The following is a 20327-nucleotide window of genomic DNA, read 5'->3' on the forward strand; positions in this document are numbered from 1 at the left end:
CACGAGCCTCAGAGCATGCGCATCTATCTATCTATCTATCTATCTATCTCTTATTAGTAAATTTCCACTGTGTAGTACAACAAATAAACTTTGATCATCTTATGCTTTATGATTAATTTGTTTCGTGTGTGTGTGTGAATTTCACTGTTTTGTTATGAGATTGTTTTCATGAAGATGAATCAGATTGAACAGTAAAGCTTCACTTTAATGCATGAAACACATATAAATCACTTCTGATGATGAACTGATGATGAATTCCTGTAGTTTTGACGTGTTTCCTCTCTCGACCTGAATCCTGCTCTGGAGGAGAACTGCAGAAGAGAGAGGAGACGACAGGAAATGACGTCACAAGCTGTAGCGTGTGCGTGTGTGTGTGTGTCGCCCTCAGGTGGTGGTTCCACCGCAGCTCAGTTTCTCTGACGTCATTGCTGAATTCATCCAATTCATCCAATCAGACAGAAGCATCTCAGAACGTGACATGCTTGACTTCCTGTATCATATCAAACCTCTTCACGAGCTTCTGGAGGAAACCACAGCAGATCAGAGACACATATATTTATCCACAGTAATGCACAGTGTGTGTGTGTGTGTGTGTATATATATATATATATATATATATCACATATCACGTGTCATTCAGCTGTATAAACCCGCCCTCAGAGGATTCATATAATAAATAATCGTTAAATTGTGTGTATTATGAACTCTGTGTATGATGTAGTTTGAGTAAATAATTGTTTTATTATTATTATTATTTGTTTTAAAGAATTACAACTACAGTCAGGAGCTACAGTGCATAAACAAAAATAAGACATAAATAAAATAAAATGTAAAAGTTAAATAGATATAAATGTTTAAAAACACATTGTTGTGAAAGTGTCACATGACGCGTGCGCGATGACATCACGGCGACGCGGCGCTCGTCAGGATCAGAGCCGTTGGTCAGCGCGTCAACACAACAGCGCGAGAGCGAGCGGGTCAGAACCGACGCGCGCGGCCCGGACCGCGTTTACCCTGATTTCACCTGATTTCACCTCAGACACTGTATTACAGTTTAACCCTGACAGTGTTTGTGTTTGTGTTAAAACACCTCAGGAGCAGCGCGAGACACGGTCAGTCATTCATCACCTGTTCATCTACTGGGTATTATTGATATTATTATGATGCTTATTTACTGACTAACGTTATATATATTTTTGCAGTATTATAAATACACAGCCGTCATTAATACACGGTTTTACTACAGTAAATGTAGCAGAAATCAGTTAACTAGCTATAATCTGTCGGGCTCTTGCGTCACACTGTATTTGTTTACATGTTTACAGTCAGTAAATACTCGTCATTATTCAGTGCTAATGTGTATTTGAGCTCTGCTGGTGTAGTGACGTCACTCCGGATCAGCGTTAAGTATGTACGGTTGAAGTGTAATGGTTCTGGTTCTGTTTCAGATCTCAGGCTGATGACGGATCCAGCATGCTGGAGTTCTGCTGCGTTCCGGGATGGCTGGTCCTGATGCTGGTGTGCTGGAGTCCGGCGGCGGGCGGTACCAATGTGGTCATCCAGAGAGACGCGCAGTTCGACGTGACGTATGACGACACGGTCACCAGCGACAACCAGACCATCTACTCCTACAACCACACCGTCTCCAGAAACAAGGCAGGAGTCCATCAGAACCGACGGCCGGATCTCTGCAGACGGATTCGGTCACAATAACCTCTCTCTCTCTCTCTCTCTCAGACGGAGGGCGTGCGGGTGTCGGTGGAGCTGCTGTCGGAGAGCGCCGTGAGTCCGGTTCTGTTTGTGGTCCGGCAGAAACAGGCCGTTCTGTCGTTTCAGGTTCCCCTCATCCTCAGAGGCCTGTGAGTACAGCCGTTGCCTAGCAACACATCCCATAATACGAACGCAGTGATGTATGGAAGCACATGGGAAATTCACTTGAGCGACTCTATACATATATATAGAAGTGTCGTCTGAAATTTCCTTCTAAAATGAGCATTTTATCAAGCTCGTATGTTTATGTTCAGTAATTTCACTTTAATGGCAATTAATAAGTAATTTTCATTGCTATTAAAGTGAAATAACTGAACATAAACATACAAGCTTGATAAAAATGCTCATTTTAGAAGGAAATTTCAGATTGCACTTAGAGGCTTTTGCATCTGAAGTCTTCATATATATATATATATAATATACCATTAACACAACTCCTATTCTGATATAAAACGGTCCACTGCTCGAGTCAGATGATAATCAGCTGTCAAAGTTTCATTTGGACTCAGAAATTATCATATGTTCGTTCAAGTGTGAACTTTGATCTTTCAGTTCCTCATGAACTTCTGTTTTTGCATGAGCGGCTCAAATGAAGCAGTAAACAGATTTGTGTCACAGTGTGTTTAACATGTTTACAGTGAGCCTGTGTTAATCACTTCAGCAGGAATGTGTGTTATTTGAGTGTGTAAGTGTTAACATGAGGTGTTTGTGGTCAGACTGTGGTGACTTGTCGCGTGTGTCGGCAGGTATCAGAGGAAGTATCAGTACACGCAGGTGGGACGGACGCTGTGTCAGCCGCCCACAAAGGCCGTGGCAGAGACACAGTTCTTCTATGTGGACGTGTCGACGCTCTCCAGTGCAGGGATCCACTATCAGCTGCGAGTCAGTCGCGTGGACAGCTTCACACTCCAGTGAGTCACTGATCAGAGTTCAGTCATAATCGGACACGCCTGATCTGACCGGATTCAGTTAGTTTATTCTGATCGAGAGCTGGCCACGTTAGCTCTGTTTCCATTCAAAGTTGCAAAGGGTTTTTTTGTTTTAATGCAATATCACAAAATGTGCTTAAAATAAGTGGATGCAAACGCAGCTATTGTGATGTAATGAAGCTCACAAACTAGAACTAGTGATTATGTTGTCATCTTTAGGAATGTCACCTTTCTCTTTATGTCTACAGGACAGACAAGAAATTCAGCTTCAACGCGACGCCGTCCCAACCACAGGTGTTCATGTCTTCTCATTATAGATGCACAGAAATGATTTCAGATCAGTGAGCGTTGCAGAGCTGCAGGGCTGATCTCAGAGTAGTCAGTCAATCTCCTCAGTGTGTGAGAGTGCAAACGGGCGTGTGTTTGACATCCTGCTCATAAAGGATCCAGCTAAAGCTGAGGCTCTGTTCATGAAGGCATCATGCTGTTGACTCTAATGGAAGACTGTGAGAAGAGTCATGATGAACATGGCTGTTGACTTGCTGCATTGAAAATGTTCAGCTGGCTTAATCAAAAACACTGGAACTTTAGTTGAACCAACTGAAGATTTTCAATGAAACAGTCAACTTTGACCTCCACATAGAAGGCTTTTAAGTGCATTAGTGTCTGGTTTTGTATGGATGGCATTTTATTTAGTTAAATGGGGAACAAAAATGAACACTGAAGTGCAAGAAAAATTACGAGCTCATTTAGCATGCACAGTTTAACTAGTGTGGAAATGGGCATAGTGGAATAGTGAATAAACAAAATGACTTTGATCGCCTGTTAGATGGTAAAGTGCGACACCTCTTTGGTTGCTTTGCCATTTCTTACCATAACAGTATTCTTTTATGGCAAGAACTGGTGTTTTAGTGTTATTATGAACACTGCTGCTACATTCAGAGAAGGCAACCAAACGGGTGTCACACTTTACCATCTAACAGGAGACCAGTGTCCTGCTGCTGCATACATTTAGCATGTACACTTTAACTTGTGTGGAAGTGGGCATGGAATGGCGAATAAAAAATGGAAACCTAAAAATGGTAAATTAACTGATTTTATTCAAGTCAAAAATATTATTTAACCTCACTGAACCAACCTAAATACACCAATTTATACCAACAAAACTAAGTTTTATGTTTTAAATAAAGCAGAAATAGCTCTTTAAGGTAACAATTGCAGGGTGACCTGTTACCTTAAAGAGCTATTTCTGCTTCACACTACTTTATACATTGAATATTTATTTGATTAAACAAAATTACTCTGAAGGATCCAGCTAAAGCTATACTTCACCTAAAAATCAGAGCACATTTCACCAAAAAACACTGAGATTCTACAGAAAAATCTTCTTTTGTGATCCTCCTTCCTAAAGAAAGTCATACAGGTTTGGAACAGCATGAGGGACGGTAAACGGTGACTTGACTTGCTTGTTCGGGTGAACTATTGCTTTAAGCTCCACATAATTCAATTCAATTCACATTTATTTGTATAGCGCTTTTCACAATACATATCGTTTCAAAGCAGCTTTACAGAGAATGCATGTCAACATTACAATTTAAAGAATGCAGTTAGCAAATAATGTAATAATTTAGGCAATTAATTTACAATCACTGTTAGCAGTTTAACTGAAGGTAGAAGCAATGAGCTCCTGGAAAAATGAATTACATATTAACAATAATTAGGATATATAGAAATTTGGGATAATCACAGGATAGTTGAACTAAGGTTGATTTTGACCAGCAGGGGTCGCTGTCACAGATACACAAGGTCCATCTTAGACCAGGGGTTTTCAGAGTGGACAGTGTGGGTTATTACAGATATCACACACACACAATGCTGGAGTGTAATGACTGTGTGTGTGTGTGTGCAGTTCTTCAAGTATGTGTTTCCTGACGGTGTGGACACAGTGATCGTGAAGGTGAACTCGCAGAAGAACTTCCCCTGCTCCGTCATGTCCATACAGGACATCCAGGTGAGAAACACACACATTCACACGCAGATGATGTCAGAGGAGTTTGAGCTCATATCTGTGTGTGTCTCTCGTTGTGTAGTGTCCGGTTTATGATCTGGATAATAATGTGGCGTTTATTGGAATGTATCAGACTATGACCACCACAGCTGCTATCACAGTGCAGGTAACACACACACACACACTCTCTCACACACACACACACACACACTCTCTCACACACACACACACACACACTCACACACACACTCACACACACAGCTCTGTGCGTTTCAGAGGAAGGATTTCCCCAGTAACAGCTTCTATGTGGTGGTGGTGGTGAAGACCGAAGACGAGGCGTGCGGAGGACCGCTCCGATTCTACCCGCTCTTACCCGGTTAGTTCCTACACCCAATCCGTTACACGGCTGCAGCCAATCAGAACCCTTGTTTGACGGCGAGTGTGTGTGTGTGTGTTTCCTCAGATGAGCTGCTGGACGCCGGGAACCGCAGTAAAACTCTGGATGTGATTGTTTCTCCCGCCATTAACTGTGAGTTGCGGACTACACTAGACGTTCGTTCAGTCGTTCGTCCATCAGTTGGTTGATCGTTGTCTCTGTTCTCTAGCGGAGGTGTATGTGATGGGCATGCTCTTCTGTCTGGGGATCTTCCTGTCGTTCTATCTGCTCACGTTTCTAGTGGCCTGTGTGGAGAATAAGAGGTACGGCACTGTCGACAGAAGAGACAGAGTCTCGATTCAGTTCAGTCATTCAGTGACAGCCAATCACATTCTGTCTTTCCCAGGATGAACAGGAAGAGGGAGGGGCTTCTAAACCCTGACGCCTCACCTGCAGAGACAGGTAACTGATCACACACCTGTATGAGTTAGGTGTAAACGATTAATTAATCTAGATTATTGACATCTTTATTGAGTGACTTTATTGAAGTGTTTATTCTTTTATTCTCTTTTCTGCATATTTGTGTGTGTTTAGCATCTCTCTTGGGTAAGATCTGTGTGTGTGTGTGTGTGTGTGTGTGTTTGTTACTAACACACAACACTCATTTATTGAGTGTCATAATCCTGCAATGCTGTTGTTACAGAACCTCATTTCTAGGACTCTAGTGTTGGAAAGATAATATTTCCTCGAGTGTTTGTTTGAGGTTTGAATCAGGTGTGATGGAGAGTCCAGGGAACGGTCTCCTCCGGTATTGCAGGATTATTCTGATCTGCATGTTCACTCCCACAGCGTTTGTGTGTGTAGTTGTGACATCACTGCTGTAAACTAACCCAGACACGCTCCTCTTTAGATGTCAGTAGGAACTAATCTTTCCATCTCTTCTAGTTTTGAACATGACGGTCTCATTTACATGCAGGAGTGAGTCTGCTTAGCATGTGTGATATGAATAAACAGAGCTCATAAACGTCTGTGTGGGCGTCAGAGTAACTGAAGTGTGTGTGTCAGAACCTGTGAAGGAGTAAAGGCCCTGATATACTTCAAACGAGCAGGTGTGACGTCATTCTGAACAAAATGAGCCCAAAATGAAGTTCATTTGGAGTTTGTTTCTGGAGTTTGAAACTTTGGCGCTGTTTAATGTGGCGTGACAGATCGCTTTAGCGCCTCAGTTAAAGAGAAGCATGTGATCATCCTCTCCTCCGCTTTAATACCAGTTACAGCGAAATAAACATGAACATCTGAAGGGATGTTAAAATATACAGTACAACTTACTGAAATCCGTATCATGTCTCGTGTAATCGCTCAATCAGTGCTTCAACTTCAATAAAACAGCTTCAATGTCACGTGACGTCACATTTACCTCAGAAAAACATATTCAGTGACCATAAACTCATTAGTCAGCTAGAAAAGTGAACTCTAGAAAGATAAATATAGCTATGCACCGTTACATATCCATTATAATGTTCTTCAATATTTAATGCATGTTTGAATAAATCAGTTCTGACAGCCGCGATTTAAATGTTTATATTTAAAAAACCGAATTGGAGTAGAAATATTATTATTATTTATTTATAATAAAAACATCATTGAGTGTAATTTAAGTGTTTGTGTATAAATAAGTTAATTTAACCTTCAGTATTATTACAGTAGCACCAGCTGACTCTCATGTGTAGTTTACAGCATTAGTTGAGAGATTTATTTCCTCTAGAAAATTTGCCATGTGCTGAAACTGAAATACTACATCCAAAATAATCGATATCGAATCAAAAGCATGTGAATAGTAATCGAATCGAATTGTGAAAACTGTGTCAATACCCAGCCCTAGTGGGTGTGGCTCTGAGGCTCCGCCTTTGAGGTGTAAATCTATTGTTGCAATCTGTTGTTTAGCACATATTTACATATTCATATAAATGTGGGCGGAGCCAGGATGTTCACTAACAGTATATCGCTGCGAAGGTATTTCAGACCTCTTTAAGCCAACTTCGCTGTGAGTATATCAGGGCCTTTATAGTACATCCACACACACTGTCTGAGCATCTGTCTAACCCGCTGTGTGTGTGTTTCAGGAAAGGCTCCCGTGTCTCCGTATGAATACGGATCGTTTGGTGAGTTGATGGAAGTTTTCATGCGGATGAATTATTTGTTCATCAGATGTGTTTTAATCTGTCTGTCTGTTTCTCCAGCTGATAATGGAAGCACACTGAGCTCTGAAGCTGTTACTGACAGTTTAGCCTCCACCGATGGGAACTATGGATACATGGGTACTAACACACACACACGGGATATACACGTTCCTGTTCATATTGGCGGTTCAGTGTCCTCTCTCATTGGCTAAATGTGATGTGCTTTCTGAGTTCTGGTTTATTTTTACCACTTAGGATCGGAGACTTTTAAACGACGACTAATCACAGCTCATCATGTAGCCATCCGCTTCGGTGACACGCCCACTTTATAAATCAGCCAATCAGCACGTCCTTATGAAATCCCACCCCGTCCAAAATCAAAACAAATATTGGTTTGATGTCCTGAGAAATATGAAATGATAATTTCTCTGATTGTTTGAAATGATTCTTATTTAAATGAGTATTTGCTGATGAGACGTTTAATGAATGATTGAGTGACGTCAGCATCTACAGCAGGAGTTCATTCAGTGACGGTCAGTCTGAAACGCACTGACCGCTTGTTCTCCGTGTGTGTCAGATCGATCTCTGGAGAGCGTCGCCCGCAGCCGGCAGGAGTCTTTGAGTTCAGTGGAAGAGGACGATTACGACACGCTGGCCGACATCGACTCGGACAAAAACATTGTCCGCACTAAGGTGTGTGAACTGTAGAGAAACACAGGACGTGTGTGTGTGTGTGTGTGTTTATTTACTCACTGTGTTTCTCTCTCTTTCACAGAAGTTCCTGTGCGTCTCTGATCTCGCTCGAAAAGACAAACGCATCCTCAGCAAGAAATACCAGATCTACTTCTGGTGAGTCACACACACACACACACACACACACACACACACACACACACACACACACACACACACACACACACACACACACACAGTACAGGTGTATGTGTTTGTTTTACATATGGTGACTCCAATGGTGTGTGTGTGTGTGTGTTTTCTCCGTAGGAACATCGCTACGATCGCAGTGTTTTACGCTCTTCCTGTCATTCAGCTGGTCATCACCTATCAGACGGTACGAAATCTCTCCTCGTGTCTCATGTTGTGTGTGTTCAGTCTTGATTGGACTTGATGATAACTATTATAATTTCTTTATTTTCTGACAGGTTGTAAACGTCACAGGAAACCAAGACATCTGCTATTACAACTTCCTGTGTGCACACCCTCTCGGAGCTCTAAGGTGTGTGTGTGTGTGTGTGTGTGTGTGCATTCTTCAGACATTTTAAATAAATTAGTGGAAACTAATCAATCTAAAAGCATGAGTTTTAATAATTGCTCTGACAGTAAAAGAATAAGAACACACAGAGGAACTAGAGCTTATGTATCGCAGCGATGATGTAGTGTCAAGGTTTTGGTCACATGGCCCACCCATAAGAAGAACGATCTCATTGTAATCACTTTCAAGAGCGTTTTTTCCAGCTGATGAACGATAAAAATCAGAATGCATCTTATAATGAACGTTGTGATGTTTTCAGTTCCTTCAACAACATCCTGAGTAACCTGGGTTATGTGATGCTGGGGCTGCTCTTCCTGCTCATCGTCCTGCAGAGGGACATCCTTCATAACCGCGCGCTTGAACGCAACGAGAACACGGCGCTGGTGAGCAGCAGAGAGCATCTGATCCACCGACTGTGCTTCATAAGCCCTGCAGAACTTCAGCCGGACTCCATTATCTGCACATGAAACACACAGAGGAGCACTGCACACTACACACACTCATATGTGCTATAAGGTCATTGTGTCATTCAACATCAGAGTCTGGTAGCCACGCCCACTCCAGATGTGTCCACACTTAGTTTTTACGGTCAATTAAGAGCATCATCCGGGTGTTTAAGTGCACGAGTTTTCAGTGTGAACACAAACTATTTCTACTAGTGCAGGAGTATGTTCTGTTTTGAGCGTGTGTGTGTGTGTGTTCAGGAGTGTGGTATCCCGAAGCACTTCGGCTTGTATTACGCGATGGGCACTGCTCTGATGATGGAGGGGCTTCTCAGCGCCTGCTACCACGTCTGTCCAAACTACACCAACTTTCAGTTCGGTGAGTGTGAAGATGTTCATGTACGTCAGTGACCTCGATCCTGATGCTGCTGAGATCGATCTTAGGGGGGAAAGTAAATATTTTTATTTTAAGTTTAGGAATTCCTGATCTAATTTCACGTCATTTGTGTGTTTCAGACACGTCGTTCATGTATATGATTGCTGGATTGTGTATGTTGAAGCTGTATCAGAAGAGACACCCGGACATCAACGCCAGCGCGTACTCCGCTTACGCATGTCTGGCTGCGGTCATATTCTTCTCTGTGCTGGGGGTGGTGAGCACACACACACACACACACACACACACACACACACACACACACAGCAGTGATAAGAAAAACCATGTTTCTGAACGACAGATCCTAGTGATGACATGTAGATGGAGAAGAGAAGCGGTCCCAGCACCGAGCCCTGAGGCACGCCAGTAGCTAGATGTTGTCAAGTCAAGTCAAGTCAATTTTATTTATATAGCGCTTTTACAATTGGTAATTGTTTCAAAGCAGCTTTACATATTAGAAGCACAGAAAAAAAGGGAAGTGGTTAAAAATAAGCTGTACAAACAAGCGTGGTAATATGTAACATATACAAGATGGTGCTACATTAAGCCAATGTCGGCTGACTCCCAGGGGTGGAAAAAACCCCCTAGGAGAAAACCCAGCGTGGGAAAAAAGTCCTAGGAGGGAAAAAAACCCTTGGAAGATATATATAATATATGTAAATGGATATGGAGATCAAAATCTGAATTATACATTTTTATTATAGAGATTAAAAATAGATTATATATAAATATATGTAAGCGGATACAGAGATTTAAAAATCTGAATGATAGATGCAGCCAGAACTGGATCTGTAGGCCCATTGTCTCCTGGGCTACGTTGTAGTCAGGTCCAGACACAGGTTCTCCATCTGATCTGGATACGGCCTGGATCCAGCACCCGGCAAACCTCAGGATAAGCAGAGAGACTGATATTAGCGTAGATGCCATTCTTATTCTGATGTACAGGTATATCTAGTGTTATAGGAAATGTTCTCGGTTCCGGCCGACCTAATTATTGCAGCGTAACAATCCTTTAACGGATTTGAAAAATGTTAATGTATTGATAATGTGTTATGTGTATGCAAGAGCAAAGAGATGTGTTTTTAGTCTAGATTTAAACTGACAGAGTGTGTCTGCTTCCCGAACAATGCTAGGAAGATTGTTCCAGAGTTTAGGTGCTAAATAGGAAAAGGATCTGCTGCCTTCAGTTGATTTTGATATTCTGGGTATTATCAACTGGCCTGAATTCTGAGATCGCAATAAACGTGAAGGACTATAATGCACCAAGAGCTCGCTTAGATATTGGGGAGCTAAACCATTTAGAGCTTTATAAGTAAGTAGCAAGATTTTAAAATCTATACGATGTTTAATAGGGAGCCAATGTAATGTTGACAGAACTGGGCTAATATGGTCATACTTTCTGGTTCTAGTAAGAACTCTAGCTGCCGCATTTTGGACCAACTGTAGTCTGTTTAAAAGCCGAGCAGAACAACCACCCAGTAGAGCGTTACAATAATCTAGTCTTGAGGTCATGAATGCATGAACCAACTGTTCCGCATTTGTCATTGAGAGCATATGTCGTAATTTAGATATATTTTTTAGATGGAAGAAGGCGGTTTTACAGATACTAGAAACATGACTTTCAAATGAAAGATTGGTATCAAAGAGCACATTGTGATTTAGACACCTCACCTCTCCACAATACTCACACACACACACACACACACACACACACACACACACACACACACACACACACACACACACACACACACACACACACACACACACACACACACACACATAATTTATTGCAGTTATGGTATACTGTGGGTAGGATTATATGAGCTCAATCTCATCAGTTTGATGGCAGCACTGTGTTTACATGAGGTACAGTTTAATCACAATATTTCCTAAATCTCATAATCACATGATGAGGGTTCATGTAAACATAGTCAGTGTGTATTGTGAAAAGAGATTGTACAAATAAATTTGACGTACATTTCAGTCGAGTGTTGTGCACAGGTGTCTGTGAGGGTTTGTTTAGGGGTCAAACGTCATAGAAAATATCACTGGATGTGTATGAGATCTAACAAACCTGTGTGTGTGTGTGTGTGTTTCAGGTGTTTGGTAAGGGTAATACAGCGTTCTGGATCGTTTTCTCTGTCATACACATCCTGGCCACAATGCTGCTGAGCACTCAGCTCTACTACATGGGCCGCTGGAGACTCAGTGAGTCACAATCACACACACCTGACGTTCAGCAGGAGCAGCTGATGGTGTGTTTTCCTTAAACTCTGTCTGTGTGTGTGTGTGTGTTTCAGACTCTGGGATCTTGCGCAGGATTTTGTATGTGATCTACACAGACTGTATTCGGCAGTGCAGTGGACCCATGTACATCGTGAGTACTTCACACACACTCTCACACACACACACACGCACACACACACACACACACGCACACACACACACACACGCACACACACACACACACGCACACACACACTCACACACACATGCATGCAGCTATCTCAGTAAATCTGACGTGTGTGTGTGTGTTTGTCTGTAGGATCGGATGGTTCTGCTGGTGATGGGAAACATTGTGAACTGGTCACTGTGAGTTACGCTGCATCACCATCATCTCTCGCTCACATGGATACGAGCGCACGCATGACCCGTGTGTGTGTGTGTGTGTGTGTGTGTGTGTTTGCAGGGCGGCATACGGCCTCATCAAACGACCCAATGACTTCGCCTCGTACCTGCTGGCCATCGCCATCTGTAACCTGCTGCTGTATTTCGCCTTTTACATCATAATGAAGGTGCCGCTCTGATTATGACATCATCACATAGTGATACTACTTCCTGTGGTCATGACATCCCACTGCAGGGGTCTTCAGATCAGGCGAATTAGTGTGTTAGTCTCATTCTGATCTTTGTGCGTGTGTGTGTGTGTGTGTGTGTGTGTGTGTGTGTGTAGCTGCGCAGCGGTGAGCGTATCCAGTGTCTGGCTCTGGTGTGTATCCTGTTCACCGCAGTGGTCTGGGGCTTCGCTCTGTTCTTCTTCTTTCAGGGTCTCAGTACATGGCAGGTGAGTCTCACACACACACACACACACTCATACACACATGACCCTTCACCTCTAGTGTGTGTCAGTAGTGTGTTACCTGTACTCAGTCATGTTGATCAGACTCAAACTCTGTCTCCAGAAAACTCCGGCCGAGTCTCGCGAGCACAACCGTGAGTGTATCCTGCTCTCCTTCTTCGACGATCACGATATCTGGCACTTCCTGTCGTCCATCGCCATGTTCGGATCCTTCCTGGTGAGTCAAACATCAGTCAAAGCCAAACGAGACAACTGAACATAATAAACACCTGTCTGTGTGTGTGTCTGTCTCAGGTTCTGCTCACTATGGACGACGACCTCGACACGGTTCAAAGAGACAAAATATACGTCTTCTGATGGACAGATATTGATGGAGCCTCTGGATTAGCCAATCACAGAGCAGCACCAGAGGCGTCCACCAATGAGAGGCCTCACTGCCTGAATATCCTGCCAGTCAGAGACTGATGTGGGAGGAGCCTCATACAGGAACTAATGCTGATAGGACAGTGATTGTGCCAGTCAAACTGCCAGAGCTCCTCCCCTCATCACCGTGGTAACCATGCTAATCGCTTCAGACCTGCCCTGCGAATCTCGATGCAGTTTTGTAACGGTATAGCGTTTGTTTTTCTTGGCGTTTGTGTCCGTCTGTGGCCTTCTGCGTCTGTGGACCGTGTGGTTCTGACTGTAAATCCGAGCCGAGCTGCTTCAATGATCTAATGACGATTCTGAGAAAATTAACTTTGCACTGTCTGAAAAATTACAGATCTTGTTTTTACAGAGTACAAATGGAATGATTACTGAATAAAGACTTTTTACGGTTGTTTTCAGTGGTGTACATCTGTGTTTTACTTCATGATGACGGTGGACCGGAAACCTGATGATTCTGTGCTGCTACAACACGACTGTTTTAATCTCTAAACGAATCAAACAAAAACAGGAGTGCAAGAGTTAAAGGGATAATAAAATGAAGTCATCACTTAGCAGGCTGAATAAATGATGACTTCATTTTCATTTTAGGGTGAACTTTCCTTTAAGGCCTGTTCTGTTTATCATACGGGTGCGCTGCCGTTTTGTTTTCTGCTGCTTTAAACACTCGAGATCTTCAACCCTTTGGTGCAGCTTGCATGATGGTCAAAAATGACCAAAAATGTTTTTTTATTTAAATTAATTGAATGTACTATATTTTAGTTCAATGTTTTTATTTAATAATTTGTATTTTTAGGGAATTTTGTGGTACTAAATTATATTTATGCAGTAGTTATAATCCATTTATTCACTTTTTGAACATAGATACAGATCAGGTGTTTTCAATCTCATCTGAAATGAGCAGTGTTGGGGGTAACACATTACAAGTAACGTGCATTACATAATCATTACTTTTCTGATGTAAAGTTACACACTACAAGTAACATGCATTATGTATTCGAATTAATCAGATAATTTTTCTGATATAATGCATGACAAGTAACGTGCATTACGTAATCGGATTACTTTTCTGACATAACGAGTAAAGTAACGCATTACAAGTAACATGCATTATGTAATCAAATTACTTTTCTGACGTAACGAGTAATGTGCATTACGTAATTCGATTACTTTTCTGATGTAACAAGTAACGTGCATTATGTAATCAAATTACTTTTCTGACGTAACGAGTAATGTGCATTACGTAATTCGATTACTTTTCTGACGTAACAAGTAACGTGCATTATGTAATCAAATTACTTTTCTGACGTAACGAGTAATGTGCATTATGTAATTCGATTACTTTTCTGACGTAACGAGAAAAGTTACACATTACAAGTAACATGCATTATGTAATCAAATTACTTTTCTGACGTAACGAGTAATGTGCATTACGTAATTCGATTACTTTTCTGATGTAACAAGTAACGTGCATTATGTAATCAGATTTTTTTTACATAATCAGTAATCAGATTACTTTTCTGACCTAACGAGAAAAGTTACGCATTACAAGTAATGTGCATTACGTAATCCGATTACTTTTCTGATGTAACGAGTAAAGTAACGCATTACAAGTAATGTGCATTACGTAATCAGATTACTTTTCTGATGTAACGAGTAAAGTTACGGATTACAAGTAACATGCATTACGTAATCCGATTACTTTTCTGACCTAACGAGTAAAGTAACGCATTACAAGTAATGTGCATTACATAATCAGATTACTTTTCTGATGTAACTAGTAAAGTAACGCATTACAAGTAATGTGCATTACATAATCAGATTACTTTTCTGATGTAACTAGTAAAGTAACGCATTACAAGTTATGTGCATTACATAATTCGATTACTTTTCTGACATAACGAGTAAAGTTACACATTACAAGTAACATGCATTATGTAATCAAATTACTTTTCTGACGTAACGAGTAAAGTTACACATTACAAGTAACATGCATTATGTAATCAAATTACTTTTCTGACGTAACAAGTAACGTGCATTATGTAATCAGATTTTTTTTTACATAATCAGTAATCAGATTACTTTTCTGACCTAACGAGAAAAGTTACGCATTACAAGTAATGTGCATTACGTAATCAGATTACTTTTCTGACGAAACGAGTAAAGTTACGGATTACAAGTAACATGCATTACGTAATCCGATTACTTTTCTGACGTAACGAGTAAAGTAACGTATTACAAGTAACATGCATTATGTAATCAGATTACTTTTCTGACGTAACGAGTAAAGTTACGGATTACAAGTAACATGCATTACGTAATCCGATTACTTTTCTGACGTAACGAGTAAAGTAACGTATTACAAGTAATGTGCATTATGTAATCAGATTACTTTTCTGACGTAACGAGTAAAGTTACGGATTACAAGTAACATGCATTACGTAATCCGATTACTTTTCTGACGTAACGAGTAAAGTAACGTATTACAAGTAACATGCATTATGTAATCAGATTACTTTTCTGACGTAACGAGTAAAGTTACGGATTACAAGTAACATGCATTACGTAATCCGATTACTTTTCTGACGTAACGAGTAAAGTAACGTATTACAAGTAACATGCATTATGTAATCAGATTACTTTTCTGACGTAACGAGTAAAGTTACGGATTACAAGTAACATGCATTACGTAATCCGATTACTTTTCTGACGTAACGAGTAAAGTAACGTATTACAAGTAATGTGCATTATGTAATCAGATTACTTTTCTGACGTAACGAGTAAAGTTACGGATTACAAGTAACATGCATTACGTAATCCGATTACTTTTCTGACGTAACGAGTAAAGTAACGTATTACAAGTAATGTGCATTATGTAATCAGATTACTTTTCTGACGTAACGAGTAAAGTTACGGATTACAAGTAACATGCATTACGTAATCCGATTACTTTTCTGACGTAACGAGTAAAGTAACGTATTACAAGTAACGTGCATTATGTAATCAGATTACTTTTCTGACGTAACGAGTAAAGTTACGGATTACAAGTAACATGCATTACGTAATCCGATTACTTTTCTGACGTAACGAGTAAAGTAACGTATTACAAGTAATGTGCATTATGTAATCAGATTACTTTTCTGACGTAACAAGTAAAGTAACGTATTACAAGTAACATGCATTATGTAATCAGATTACTTTTCTGACGTAACGAGTAAAGTTACGGATTACAAGTAACATGCATTACGTAATCCGATTACTTTTCTGACGTAACGAGTAAAGTAACGTATTACAAGTAATGTGCATTATGTAATCAGATTACTTTTCTGACGTAACGAGTAAAGTAACGTATTACAAGTAACATGCATTATGTAATCAGATTACTTTTCTGACGTAACGAGTAAAGTTACGGATTACAAGTAACATGCATTACGTAATCCGATTACTTTTCTGACGTAACGAGTAAAGTAACGTATTACAAGTAATGTGCATTACGTAATCAGATTACTTTTCTGACGTAACGAGTAAAGTTACGGATTACAAGTAACATGCATTACGTAATCCGATTACTTTTCTGACGTAACGAGTAAAGTAACGTATTACAAGTAACGTGCATTACATAATTCGATTACTTTTCTGACGTAACGAGTAAAGTAACGCATTACAAGTAATGTGCATTACGTAATTCGATTACTTTTCTGACATAACGAGTAAAGTAACGCATTACAAGTAACATGCATTATGTAATCAGATTACTTTTTTATGTGCATTACGTAATCAGATTACTTTTCTGACCTAACGAGTAAAGTAACGCATTACAAGTAACGTACATTATGTAATCAGATTACTTTTCTGATGTAATGAGTAAAGTAACGCATTACAAGTAACGTGGATTACGTAATTAGATTACTTTTCTAACGTAACAAGTAATCGCATTACAAGTAAGGTGCATTGCGTAATTGGATTACTTTTCTGACTTAATAGGTAAAGTAACGCATTACAAGTAACCTGCATTATATAATAAGATTACTTTTCTGACATACAAGGAAATGGAAAATGTAACAGTGATATGACTCCTTAGATGTTGCAACTTTTTTTTTTTTTTTTTTTTTTTATCTGCAAGAGCCTCCTAGGATAGAAGGAATGGATGGATATTTCAGAGCAACTTGGCATTTCTGACTGGCCTTCGGACATCTTGGTATAGAGAAAAACAAACAAACACATACAACGGCTTGCCACTAGGTGGCAGTGTATAGGATGATGCACTAGTGTCCACTGTAGAGGTTGATGTGCATCTATGGCATGCCATCAAAACTCATGCATACGCAAGAAAATGGCTTTTTGAATAGCTGTCCACTGTAGTGACTTGAGCGCCGCATCATGTGCTAGACACTAGTGCAGTGGTCAAACACGTCCATCTAGCGCTTTTACATATTAAATCAATGGAAAAGTAGCGAGGTAGAATGGAAAAACACGTTTTTCATTGTAAACACAATACTCACACTATTCATAAGTTCATAAGCCAAACCTGCGCTGCAGGACAGTAAAAGGTTTCACTGATTGTCCAGGTGACGAGATGCATGATCCAAATTCAAATAAAGAACTGAACAGTAAGAGCTATAATGTTATAAACTAGTAAAAAACAACAACTGCGGTCCTGAAACTGCAGCCTCGTGCCTCGGTGGCTGTGTTTCAGCCAATCAGCTTGCGCGAATGTCACACCAGGTTAATTAGTAAAGAGCCAAGTCATCCCACAAACAACAGGTGTGTTCGACTGGACCGCTCGGTGAATGACATCAAAGTACCGCGAGAGCGAGTCGAAAGCATATGGAGCTATGATCGCTCTCGCGGTACTTTGATGTCATTCACAGATACACACCTAACAACTGCTCCACAGCTCAGGTGTGAGAGGAGGAGCTCTGATGAGAGGATAAATACTGCTGTCATCACATCAGAGCTCGAGAACGCATTCATCATGGACTTCGATCTGAACTCAGGTAAACATGAGGAACATTAATACATCAGAAAACAAAGAAATGATCTGTAAGTGAAACTGTGTTCTTCTCCAGCTGTTGGAGGAGATGAGGTGAAGAAGCAGGAGGGACAAGAGGTGGAGGGAATCTTTGGGTTTGGAAAGAAGGATAAAGACAAAGAAGAAAAGGACAAAGAGTGCAAGGACAAGGATAAGGTGAGAACATCCTAATAACATACTGATTTTATACTAAAAACTAATCAGATTACAGCAGGAAAACGGCTTGAGAATGGAGCCCAACCCGGAAGATTCACATCAAGAGCTTGAAAATGTGGTTCAGCCCTTGAGGGTTAATAATGACGTCAAATAAGAGAAGTTACTATGTTATAACTGCATTATAATGCATGTTTTTACAGAGTGATTGCAAAGAAAAGGAGAAGGAGAAAGAGAAAGAGAAAGACAAGGACAAGTGCAAAGACAAAGATAAAGACAAGTGCAAAGACAAAGATAAAGACAAGTGCAAAGACAAGGACAAGAAGAAGGATAAAGAACACAAAAAGGGACATGGACATGGTCATGGACACGGTCACGGACATGGACACGGACACGGACACGGTCGAGGCCGCAGGTCATCGTCTTCATCCAGTGATGAGGTAACGTGTGATTCCATGAACTGACTCTATATTCTGATGCCTGAGCCTCGTTTGACAATTCAACCTTTTCCACATTCATCATATTTCAATGCTCGTCACTCTCATGTGTAACGTAAACCCGTCTGAACGTGTAAAAACACGCGGTGAAGTGACGCGCCCCAGTAATGCAGACAGACCGGTTTGTGTAAAATATGCCTGAAGATTCACGTTTCTCAAATCAGTTCTGTAGATTCACAAGCACTCGCTATCCATATCTGTACTCAAGGCACCAATAATAATTAATAATAAAAAGTTAATATTGTTCTCTCTCTGTTTGTAGGACTGAAGCTGAAGACTGATGACAGAAGGCGGACCGGGGCTAGTTGTCACATGGGGAGGATGTCCCTGTAAAGGTTTTGAGACACTAAATAGTCTGTAATACATTTTACATATTATATTGTTGAAAATGGATTGATTTTCTGTATTTATGTCATGTGTTTTCTTATATCAGTGTCAGTACAGAGCGTGTTCTCATTGTGACTTATCCCACAGAATGTGACAACATGCCCCGCCAGTGGTCACCATGTAACTTTTTTTTTTTTGGTAGTAAAAAAGGTTTTTGACAATAAAAAAGTGACATACTCACCATGAGAAATATTCACCCTGGACTTCATCTTGTAAAATTTTATATGATTTAATATTCATAATATGATGTGCATTTTTGTTTTATAATTTAAATCTTTTGATAATGTTGGAGGGAAAGTTTACATGGAGAATAAAAAGCGTTTAAATTCTCAAATTACAGACAAATAAACAACACATAAAGCTAGTTGTCTAAATCAATTTTGATATGATTATGATTAAGCCAACAGACCGAACGCACACCTGACTGGATACCTGAACGCCAAATTACTTTAACTAATGAATATGCACTTTCATGTTCTTGACACCCAATCACACAACCTAATTAATATTCATGCACCAAAGCTTGCGCATCAAAGGACTCTTTCATTCATCAAATAGCCATCGCTTGCTTACTAACGTCTGCATTTCAGCTCATTTGAATGCGGAGAAACGTTTGGATTGGAGGGGAGTATTTTTCCATTTAACAGCATTAATTATAGACATAATGAGCAAGGCATCTGGGTTGGGCTCCATAAAGGGCTCGTACAGCAGGTTGATCCACTTGGACGGTTGTAGCGAGTAAAGATGCACTATCTAGGGCGGTACTTTTCTCTTCAGGCTCTGCTCAGACTCCTGGGAAGGTTTGCTGTGATTTATTTTTGACCCACACAACATTCCAGCAGTTGTTATCGCACAGATATCTCACATTTTGAGACACACCCGCATAAGAGTTTCCAAAATAACTGCACTATATTCAGACACACGGAGAGATGCGATCTGTGTAAACATACTGAACAATATATGCATGAAAAACCTGCAGAAACCTGTTGTGTGAGTGACCCATTCACTTCTATAGGGATTTAAAAAAAAAAAAAAAGTATTTCTGATAGATTTTGATGCATTCATTGTTTTTTTTTAAATGGTACGAAATTTGGTAAAGGTTTTGGCACTTGCTATGTGGAAAAAAAGGTTAAATGATCATGAAAAGTAGTCACTTGTATTGTTCATGGTGAAACATGAGCGCATTGGAAATGAATGGGAGATGAATCTCATCTAGTGGAAGCGTGTGGTACTGCGCCCAAACAATATCTTACTAAAAGCTCATTTTTTGAGATATCAACCTCAAATTTGGATCACAACTTGTTTAGATTTATGGCTTTTGATTTTCTCTTTTTTATT

General features: G+C 40.3%; 2 protein-coding genes across 5 annotated transcripts; both read left to right on the plus strand.

Annotated features, from left to right (window-relative positions):
- The first annotated feature begins 882 nt into the window (after nucleotides 1–882).
- Nucleotides 883–13321, plus strand: sidt2 (SID1 transmembrane family, member 2). Of its 4 annotated transcripts, XM_048160896.1 has the most exons (29): nucleotides 883–1112; nucleotides 1449–1656; nucleotides 1738–1859; nucleotides 2517–2681; nucleotides 2948–2993; nucleotides 4609–4710; nucleotides 4790–4873; nucleotides 4984–5083; nucleotides 5171–5236; nucleotides 5313–5406; nucleotides 5490–5545; nucleotides 5678–5689; nucleotides 7207–7245; nucleotides 7324–7401; nucleotides 7519–7575; nucleotides 7841–7956; nucleotides 8039–8112; nucleotides 8266–8332; nucleotides 8424–8497; nucleotides 8793–8916; nucleotides 9238–9355; nucleotides 9493–9629; nucleotides 11515–11623; nucleotides 11716–11792; nucleotides 11961–12007; nucleotides 12105–12210; nucleotides 12369–12479; nucleotides 12598–12711; nucleotides 12789–13321. In XM_048160896.1, exons 1-29 carry the CDS (start codon nucleotides 898–900, stop codon nucleotides 12849–12851), a joined length of 2781 nt encoding a protein of 926 aa, XP_048016853.1. In that variant the 5' UTR covers nucleotides 883–897; the 3' UTR covers nucleotides 12852–13321. The 4 variants fall into 4 exon arrangements, with proteins under 4 accessions (XP_048016853.1, XP_048016855.1, XP_048016854.1 ...); XM_048160898.1 differs by lacking the exon at nucleotides 7519–7575; XM_048160897.1 differs by lacking the exon at nucleotides 5678–5689.
- Nucleotides 13322–17580: 4259 nt separating this feature from the next.
- LOC125248786 (splicing regulatory glutamine/lysine-rich protein 1-like) lies at nucleotides 17581–19181 on the plus strand. Its single transcript, XM_048160902.1, has 4 exons — nucleotides 17581–17917; nucleotides 17990–18108; nucleotides 18309–18545; nucleotides 18865–19181. Exons 1-4 carry the CDS (start codon nucleotides 17779–17781, stop codon nucleotides 18868–18870), a joined length of 501 nt encoding a protein of 166 aa, XP_048016859.1. The 5' UTR covers nucleotides 17581–17778; the 3' UTR covers nucleotides 18871–19181.
- Nucleotides 19182–20327: the final 1146 nt, after the last annotated feature.

The sequence above is a fragment of the Megalobrama amblycephala genome, linkage group LG16 (assembly GCF_018812025.1).
Source record: "Megalobrama amblycephala isolate DHTTF-2021 linkage group LG16, ASM1881202v1, whole genome shotgun sequence".
Lineage (NCBI taxonomy): Eukaryota > Metazoa > Chordata > Actinopteri > Cypriniformes > Xenocyprididae > Megalobrama > Megalobrama amblycephala.